The 10,300-nt window shown below is 40.1% G+C and overlaps 1 protein-coding gene across 1 annotated transcript; it reads left to right on the top strand.

The window, feature by feature from the left end:
- On the top strand, positions 5,444–8,544 carry LOC110390131 (interferon kappa-like). Its single transcript, XM_021381334.1, has 2 exons — positions 5,444–6,724; positions 8,265–8,544. The coding sequence occupies exon 1, from the start codon at positions 6,169–6,171 to the stop codon at positions 6,721–6,723; it is 555 nt and encodes a 184-aa protein (XP_021237009.1). The 5' UTR covers positions 5,444–6,168; the 3' UTR covers position 6,724; positions 8,265–8,544.

The following is a 10,300-nucleotide window of genomic DNA, read 5'->3' as shown; positions in this document are numbered from 1 at the left end:
CATTTCCTTCTCACACCTCAGTCTGATCAGCAGGTCCTTGCTCAGCCATGCTCATTTCCTGCCTCCCCTGCACGACTTCTTACATGCAGGAATGGAGAACTCTTGGGAGTTCAATTCCTTTGTCCCCAAGGACAGCTTCTCAGGAGATCTCATCGAACTTCTCCTTAAACAGCTGAAAGTTAGCTTTTGTGAAGCTCAGGGTCCTGACTTTGCTTTTTCCCAGGTTCATATTCCTGGAGATCATGAACTCAACTAGAGTGTCAGTGCTACAGCACAGATTGCCTCCAGTCTTAACATTTATAATGATCTCATATGAACTGGTGATCACCAGGTTCAGTAATGCTTCTCTGGTTGGTTTGTCTAATACCTGGACCAGGAAGTTATCCTCAACTCCAGGAGATTCCTGGTTTGCTTATAGCTTGCCATGCTGCTTTTCCAGCAGGCATCCAGGTGGCTGAAATACCCCATAAGGATGAGAGCCTGTGAGCGCAATGCCTCTAGTAGCTGAAGAAAGAAGGTGTCATTAATAGGCTCCTCTTGATCAGGCAGCCTGTAGTAGACCCCCACCAGATGTCCTTTATTGGTCCAGTCTTTAATTTTTACTCACAAGCTTGTAACCTGGTCATGGCTGTTTCTCAGAGGCAGCTCCTCACAGTCTATCTACTTCTAAACATAGAAGGCAATATCCAAACCCCTCTTTACCTGCCTGTCCCTTCCAAAAAATTTGTAGCCACCGACTGCAGTGTTTAAGTTGTGTGATTCATCCCACCACGTTTCTGTGATAGCAATTAGGTCATAGTTTTCTATTTGCACCATTGTTTCCATCTCCTTCTGCACATTTACCATACTATGTGCATTGGCACAGAGGCACTTTAAGTGGGCTATCAGCTGTGTTACCTTCTCTGAGGAGCCCTGCATAATTCCTTTCAGGTTTTCCCCTGCTGCTTCCTAAAGTGGCAGTGTTCCTTTGCTCTTCTTTGTTATTCAGCAGTACATCCCCTCCTGCCATCAAATCTAGTTTAAAGCTCTGCTGAGCAGCCCAATCAGCTTGCTGCCCAGTACCGTTCTTGCCCCTTCTGCTCATTTGCATCCCATCTGACAGAACCCAAAGTCCTGAGTGTGGCACCATCCATGCAGCCAATCATTTACTTGATCTTTTCATTCCTCCCAGATCCCAGTCCCCAACTGGGAGGACAGAGACCACCTGTGCACCCAATCCCTTCAACATCTTTCTGAAGGCCATGAAGTCTCTTGATATTTCGTAGTCTCCTTTTGCAGCCTCATGCAACCTGACCCGAAAAAGCAGGGATGGGCTGTAGCCTTCCAACTATACCTGCTGTGGTGGTCTCTTGGTATTGCAAATGCAGGCCACCAGCAGGCAGCAAAACTTCTAGAGAGATTGTATGGGCAGTAAATGGTTATTTAATTGCCCATCAGTGAGAAGTCCGCAGTTACTCACACCCTTGGTATTTTTTTTTTTTTTTTGTGGCACTGGTTCTAATACAGGTAGTCGATTGGACCAGCTTAATGTGGTTGTTCTTTCCTGGGTCCTGACTGTTACTCACACCCTCTCCTCTTTTTACCCCAAGCCCTGTATTTGTTGCACTTCAGGGGCAAGGGGAAACCTCTCCTTCTGTTCTGAGGGTCCCGCACTGCTTTTGATGTGGGTCCAGTCTCCCTCATCTCATGTGCTTTTGCAGTCTATCATCTCCTCCAGGTTGGAAGCTAGCTTATCTTCTTCCCCTTGCAGGGACTTACGACAGTGCTGTTGGTCTGCCTGTGTCACTGCATGACACCAGGCTTAACTCTCTCAGACTGCTGGATACTTCTCAGTCCGATGATTTCCTCATGCAACCCAGCCACCTGCTCAAAGTTCAATGAGCTGGGCACACTTGCTCTAATGACACCCCCTCTGCCCTCAGGCCCTGGATGCACTTCCAGATTCTGGAGTTCCCTGCAGTGGAAGTTCACGGCAGCTCTGTCGTTGCTCTGGAGTTCTGCTTGGTTCCACATGTCTGACCAGAAAGGTTATGGCCCTCCAGTCTGGGTTTCTGCCTCAGCCTCCAACTGCAGAGGGTGGTCACCATACTGATTCAGTAGAAAGCTGTTTCCTGCAGCTCCCAGAAGGGACAAAGCAGCTGCCTTGTGCCCTCCCTGCCTGCTCCCTCTCACCTACTGCTGCCCACACCCTTACTGCCATTCCAGTCCTCTCTGCCTGCTCTGTTACCATGCTGCCGGTCACTCACTCCCTGGGGGCTGCCTACGTGCATGTGGCAGTGTCCCACCACTGCTCCTGGCCCCTTTCGTACTTCCTCAGCTGCCCTCATTAGGACTGAGAGCTCCTGCCGCCTCCTGCTGTCTCGTGCCTCACCTCAGGGTCTCCTCAATTTCAGGCCTGCCTCTTATACCGCGATCTCCCACCGTTTTGCAGAGCATGCCTGCACAGGAGCCAGTCACTTCAGAGTGCACGACCTATCTACACAAATTCTCCAGAAATCAGACAGGACAACACAAAATTCAGGAAAAGATGATGCTCCCATCCCAAAGTGCTAGAGTGGGGAGAAGGAGCAGCCTCAGTACTGCAGATTCCCTGCTTCCCCAGCATTCCCTGCCCAGCCTTGCAACTGCAGGAGACAGTGGCCTGACCCCTTGCTCCAGCTCTGCCCTATTCCTGGCCATACCCACCTCTTGGCACATTTCTTCTTACGCTCCCAGCAGAATGAAGTTGGCTAGGACAATCTGTAGCCTCTTGCCCACTTGGGCGAGACCTCTCTGGGTGTGTCATGTGCTGAGGGCCAGCAGGAGAGGGGCCTGGGGCAGCAAGGCATATGGGAAGGGTGGAAAATGGGTCAACTGTCTCCCCCATCTAACTCCCCATCTCCTGAACACAGTCCCTTGGAAACGCCCTTGAGCCTACAGCTTGCTCCTTCTCCTCTTTAAGCATAAAAAAATCCTGACCAGTCTGCCATTTTTGTAAGATCACAATTCTTAAGTATAATAAATGGAATTTGTCACTATTTTTTTAATTCAATGCCTAAAGAGTAGGTTATAATAATTCTCTTTGCTGCTGCTTAGTTGAGGGCTCTCAAATCTCTTTTCTGCTAAATATCTGTGGCATTTTTTGTTAGAATTAGTTTTGTAGAATTGCAATTTATGGAACAATACTTTGCACAAATTATTTTATTGAATTAATTCAGCATAAGATAAAACACTTAACTGGATTGGGACAGGTCAACAGAATACCAGGAATCAGTATGCCAGGTTGGAAACATCACATGGCTGAGTTAGATCTTAACTTCTTAGTACAGACCGTGATATTGAGTGTGAATGAAACTGGAGTATACGAGCTAAATTAACTGTGCTGTAAACATTTTAAACTACTTAACATATTCTTTATATGGCAGATTTTGTACTTAAAAAAATATATAAATTTCTTACCCATCCTTGTGCACTGATTCCAGGGATGGTATTAATCATTCACAATTCCTTTTTTAAGATACCATGTATGGTGACAAGCTGAGCCTGTTTGGACTCCTTGGTGGCATGTTGACTTTTTAAAATCAGCGTGGTTTTGACGAGTTAATGGAGAAAGGAAACTGATAGCTAGAGTAGGTGAAATGATGAGAGGAACTGCTTATTTTGATTGGATTATCCGTGTTCCTATTTTGCTGGAATGTTCCTGTGCACTGCTCCATTTGCCAGCATGAATGTAGCCTGAACTTTGAATTACGGCTTGCATTGGTGCCTGAGATAAAAGAACCCATGTGATAAGGGATGGCAAATACTCATCCCAAGTACTCATTGCACTCTACAATGAGATTAAAAACTTCCCTTGGAGAAGCAATTTGTGGCAATTTAAAGGTGTTAGAAATGCGTAAAGTTGTGCATATATTTATCCCTAGTCTTATACTCCCGTGATGAATACCTGTGTAGTAAGATGGCTTTTTAAGGGCAGAGCTGCTTGCGTGGAATCAAAGATTGGGTACTCTTTTTACAAGAGTGATCTATTAGGTCTACTTGGAAATATAGCTGTACTTTGTAAACATATTTCCTCTTTTTATTCTAGATTAGTGTGGGTTTTTCTTCAACCACAGACAGAGAAATGATCAAAAGCATTCTGGGCTGCAGCCTTATAGCACTCAGCTGCCTCTTCCAGTAATTACTCTTAAAGAAATATTTCTTAATTAAGCATTAAAGATTTGTGATTAGGGAAGATTGTGTTGTAAGTAAAATAAACTGACCAAGTGGGAAAGAACAATTTGTTGCTATAAAAAAATAAAACAGGAATGGCATTTACAGCTCTTCACTGAGAGGGAAACCTTTAAAAAGTATTTTGCAAGAAGGAACAAAGAACTCATATACTGTAGTAGGAGGAGATATTTTTCTTGGACTAGGTACATTTTTAATTGATTTCATGATGTCAGTAATATGTATTTGCTTTCTACAGCTGTTTTTTTGCACATGATATGTCTCCATGGCCATTTGGTATCTAATAACAGCAATACACTTCAGGCTTAGTTTTTCAAAGTATTGAACATTCCCCCTAAGCAAAAAGATTTGGTCCTATGTCATTCACATTCCATCCTATTCTAGTTGTTCTTATTGTTTTTGTTTAATACCACCATTCCAGAGTTCTCATAAGGGAATCATTTATTCTTCATAGTGGCAGTACATCCAACCCAAACTTGCTTAACAAATACCAGGGACACCAAGGAGTTTGCTCATGTGGATAATTGTGCTCATCTTAATTTATGCCATTGTAATGCTTCCTGAATACATAAATGCTTAACACAAAGGAAGCCCTAAAATAGTATCATAAATCTGTTCAGAGTGATCATCAGACTTAGAATGAAGCCAACCGTGTAGCAATGGCTGGCACTGCAACAACTGCACAAAAACACACAACTCGGTCTCAGACAGAAAAAAAAGTTTCTCTGACCTCTTCATGCAGACGTAACCATTTACCTTTGTAAATTTCTTTTGCAGTGAGATACGTTTGCACAGCAGGCTGCAGAAACAGCTAAATGGTAGTTTAAGGCTATCTTTCATCAAAGTAAACTGAAAGACAAGAGTGAGATTTCCAAGTGTGCTAATAGTCCTGACCTATATGACTAAAGAAAGCAAATGGCTGAATTTTAGGGCAATTTTTGTCTTCTCTCTTCATTTTCTCTCCATTTAACATCAGTATTCTGACCCGTGCTCTACTGGCATTGATATTAATTATTACTCAGTTGCTCATATTCAAAAGTATATTTGTTTAAATGTTAGTATTTGTATTCTCATGGCGCTTACAGTCTCTGAATGAGATCAGGCCCCATTTAATTACAATAATATATGTATATATAAATATGTATATATTTAAATACATATATTGTTAATGTAAATACACATACATTTATAGATACACATACAATATGTAGATTGTTCTGAAAGTAATACCTCCTATTTATTTCCATGGAAACTACAACACAATAACACTATTCGATAGAGCAAAGTCTCAGCTACAAACAGTATTTTTCAGTGTAGTCACCATCATTAGCTATGCATTTGTGCTAATAAAAATCTACATGGCCATCCGGAATGTGGCTTGACTTTCATGTTGCTGTCACCAAAGGGACATCAGAATTAAACATGAGGAAAAAGAAAGTAATTTCCCTGAATGAAAATAGGTAGACAAAGCTCAACTGAACTGTGGGAGTATAAACCATGCTAAGGAGACAACATGATATTAGTATTCAGCAGGTCCCCGACTATTCACTGACAGTGCTATGTTTCAGTGTGGTGTCCCCCTGCTGAATTATTAAGAAACCAAGGATATTTCTGTAGGTTATTCTTTTACATTCTTTGTATAATACTGTAGAATTTTTGAAGAAGAGGGAATTGATGATCTGAGATACACATTCTAACATTCAGCTGAAATAAATAGAAAGTGGCATAAAAAAAAAGACAATGAAGTCATAAAGCAGAAAATGAAAGTGGTAAGTGTAAAAGCGTACACAAGGGGGAAAACCTTAAAAACCAAAAAATGATGAAAGAAAACTTCTCCCACAGAATAATTAAATTTCAAGATTTTGAAGAAACAGGAGCCTATGAAAGACCTTCAAAGCAATCCAGCCTATCACTTTGGATTTATGCAGGAAAGGAGAAGCATAGCAGCTTATCTTTATCATGTACACTTTTGGCTTGATACAAATTGGCCTCATTCTGTTGTGCACCATCACCATCTCAAGTCTTAACTGTAATCACCTTCCTTTACAGCAAAGAAAATTGACTGAAAACAGCCTGCAACTTTTGGACAAAATGGGCAAAAAGTTTCCTCAACAGTGTCTAAGAGAGAAAATGTCCTTCAGATTTCCTGAGCAGGTTCTAAAACCCAGACAGAAAGAAACTGTTAAAGTAGCCATTGAAGAAATCTTGCAACACATCTTCTATATCTTTAGCAAAAATCTGACTCTAGCTGCTTGGGATGGGGCAGCTCTAGAACAGTTCCAAAATGGACTCTGTCAGCAAATTGAGCAATTGGAGGCATGTGTAATCAAGAAACAGACTCAATATTTTTGGAGTAAAGAAGTCAACAGGCTGAAACTGAAAAAGTATTTCCAAAAGATAGACTCTTTTCTTAAAGAGAAACAACACAACCTGTGCTCCTGGGAGATCAGCCGTGCAGAAATGAGGAGATGTCTTCAATTGATTGATAAAGTCATAAGGAAGCTTTACAACTAAGGTACAAAGATTCTGACCTGATATAATAAGCTTTAAAATTAAATACTATGATCTGTCTCATTCACTTTGATCATTTTTGAATAATTATGTTGCTAATATTTATTTTTGAAAATGTAATATGTTCAGTGTTGTTCAGTGTTGGTGAACTTCTCTTTTTCAAGCACTATGTATACACTACCTGTAAAATAATCCATATGACTTATCAGTGAGGTTACTCCATGGGAAGTGGATACTCCATGGATATTCTTATGGCAAATAATGTTATATGATAATATGTACTACTCCTTTCTGTCTCTATTTCATTCACGTACAGGGAATGATTTATTTGTGAATGGAAAACACAACCTTCACTTTAGAGGAATTACTAGATTTCTACTGATTGAGTCTACATCAAAAATAAAGTGGTGTACTGTTTATTTAGATAGTCCTGTTTAGGTTGATATTGTTTATTATTCTTTTAAGTTTTGTATGCTCTTTTCCAAGAATCTTTCCTTTTATGCATTTGATCCATTCTAACATTTGCTTTGTTCAAAAGGATAAAGTAATTCTAGAAGAATTTGTCTATGCAGAAAATTGTTTGCAATAACTATAGTTTCTGCAATAACTTGTCAGTTGCATACTGCTACTTTTAGTTAAGGTGCGTTTCCCTCCTCTAACTTTCTGGAGAAATGTTTTTTTTCCCATCATGCGGTCTTTCCAATTCACTTTAATTTCTTTCACAAGCTTATCTGAAATAACTCCTCTACATAAAACTACCCACATTAGCCAGTGGCACGTCCTATTGCTCATGCACATATTACTCCTGGCTACTGCAATCTCAAACTTGATTCCATTCCAGTTCACGTTCATTTGGTGCTGTGCTTTCTTGTTGCATGAAATCTTCTGCCTCTTGCCATTTGCTCCTAAATTCATTCACAGAAACATGTGGCTGTCAGTATTCCAGCGAAGTTCCCCTGCAGACCACATAGTTTTGACTAATAATAGCAATATAAACAATTTACTTGAAATAAACTACTAAACTACTGGGCAAAAGTCCACAAATTTCTGCAAGGATAAGATTGGATTTTACACTTGGGAAATTGTTCCTGGGTAATTAAATTTCAAATAATTGTGTTTTCTGTAGTCACTTGCTGGGTGTTAGAAAGAGGGAATACAGAGTTACATACAGGCTGGATTACCAACTGAATTTTTGTTAAAAAAAAAAAAAAAGGCAAAAAAAAGCAGCTGTATCCTATGGCCAAAGCTGATGATCTCTGGGCACAGGCTTCTGGGTCCTGCATGAAAAGGCAGGGGAGAGATGGCAAGGTAAGTTTGAAAGAGAAGGAAATCTCAATCCCAGAGAGCTGAAATTGCTAGGGGTTGTTTTTTCCGTCTGGTGAGGAGCCATTTGAAAGCTTTCCCTGGTCTGTAGCCATTCAGAATAGTAGCATTCAAAGTGTGGATAATAAAAGTGGGTCTAGATAAAAATGAACTGGTAAGAGCAATAGCAATGGTCGTCCAGATCTCAGGTACCATATCTGTGACAGAGGTCTCTTTTGCAGGATATACATACTCACCTCTCTGCCAGTCATGGATGCAAGTTAAAGGAAATGATGACAGCTATAGGTATCAGGTCTGAAGCTGAAATACCAGAAAGAAAACCTGCTAACAACTCTACCAAGATCCAGCACAACCAGAAAGACAAAAGGGGGAGATCCCACCAAAAAAACCTACATCTGAAAGAGAATTTCTCGTGCTTTGTAACTAACAGCACTTGGAATAGTTCCACAGCCGTTCTGTTAGAAATCTGATTTCCACTGCTGTTTGTTTTTTTGCACTTCTGCAAGCCTGTACAATAAAAGGACATTCTGTGTATTTAGTTTTCTGGTTGTGACATTCTAGAAGACTTCTGCAATGCAGTAAACTGATACTGAAACAGCCCCATTTTTACTGAAACGTGGAAATGGAATGAAATATCTTCAACTGCCCTCTCATGAGGGATTACAGGGTTTTCCACCTCACTTTCCTGCAGTAGGAAGATGTTAATTCATGGCCCACAGATTATTCAGAAACTGTCATCCCCCAAAGCTTCATTTCTAGTTCATAATTATCCTTAATAATCTCATTACAAAGTAGATAGGTGTTTTGAAGTATTTCAGTCAAAAGGGTACATTACGGTGCAGAAAACAACAGAGTGGGCACTAGAGGGCAAAGTGAGATTATAGACAAGTGTAAGAATTGCAGGCAAATGTATGTACGTTTTGGCAAGACAGCGTTTCAGCTCTTTATCACCGTGTTGCCTATCTATCAGTAAAGTGCTGTTGGGTTTACAGAAGGCAATTGAAAGAAAAATGAACTATTTATGAAGAAAGGAAGAGGATCTCAGAGACAATGGATACGAGCTTACAAACCAGCATTTGACTTCAATTAAGAAAATATAAATAAGAGGTAAAAAGCAAATGCTAAACAGTATTTACAATATGTCTTTGGTTTGTTCTTACTTTTCAAAGAAAGGTGAAGAGTCTTTAAGGCAAAGAAAGAAAGGTAAAGAAAGAAATGTAAAGAGTCAGCAGACCCTTTCTCTCACTTGCCATTATAGTGTTTAGGAGCGAGCTGTACTTTATCACCATAGTGTTACCACATCAGCTGTATATGATGCCCTTGACCCAAAACCTTCCAGTATTTATTCCACTTTTAGAATTTTTCTAGAAATTAAGACATATATAGTAAAATACTGTTTTGAGTATAAATTCTTTTCAAATGGAAGTGAATAAAATTGTGAACATTAAGACTTAAATCCAGGTAGAAAATTTAACATAGAAAAACAAAATCTTTCCGAGCTGAGAGTGCTTGGAAAGAAATGCCGTACATTTTCTCGTAAGACGTACACTAGTGCTTTGCTGCACGGATCCTAGTCCCATTCTCGGTTGTGGCAGTTTTTCATGGCTAGTTTCAAATAATGTTGTTTACATGTGCAATGCTGCACTTTTTAGGAAATTTCATCATAATTTATATGATTTCACCTACACAAAGTCTGTTTCCTGGAGTAGATTTATGAGATTGGGATCAACTGCCTGGTATCTGACATGAAACATCAGAGTAGCTACAGCTGACTGTAAGAGTGCTTATTCCAGACTTTACTCTGGCACATCTTTTTACAAGAAGTCACAGTCAAATACAGCTGTCCGGAGCAATTTGTCCCCAGGTTTAGCATGTTCCACAGACTCTGCCTTTACTTTTAAAGACTCTACTTTTACTTTTAAACTGAAGATAGAGAGAGAAAGAACAAAACAAAACAAGACTAGGGAGGAAAAAAAAAAAGCCAAACAGAACAAAGCCTATGTGAATAACTCCCCAAACAATTATCCAGGATTAGCCTTTGCTAGTAAGAAAGTCAGCTGTTAACCCCTCTATCAGAGTGGTGTGGACTGGAGAGAGGAGCAGGAGCTGCTCATGGGGAAATTAACTTTGCTTTAGAAAGCACAATAAAGTACATAAAAGTTGAAAAAGTAAGAATTTGATACTTCCCAATATGGTGACTGTGCTTTTCGCTATCAAAAAATCTTTCTAATATTATTAATGTAGGCATAGATGAGTA

The sequence above is a fragment of the Numida meleagris genome, chromosome Z (assembly GCF_002078875.1).
Source record: "Numida meleagris isolate 19003 breed g44 Domestic line chromosome Z, NumMel1.0, whole genome shotgun sequence".
Lineage (NCBI taxonomy): Eukaryota > Metazoa > Chordata > Aves > Galliformes > Numididae > Numida > Numida meleagris.
Note: the sequence above shows the minus strand (reverse complement) of the source record. Positions and strands in the feature narration are given on the sequence as shown.

What these genes read in the sequence shown, in the direction of transcription:
- LOC110390131 (XM_021381334.1), top strand. Translation starts at nt 6,169, where the DNA reads ATGTACACTTTTGGCTTGATACAAATTGGCCTCATTCTGTTGTGCACC.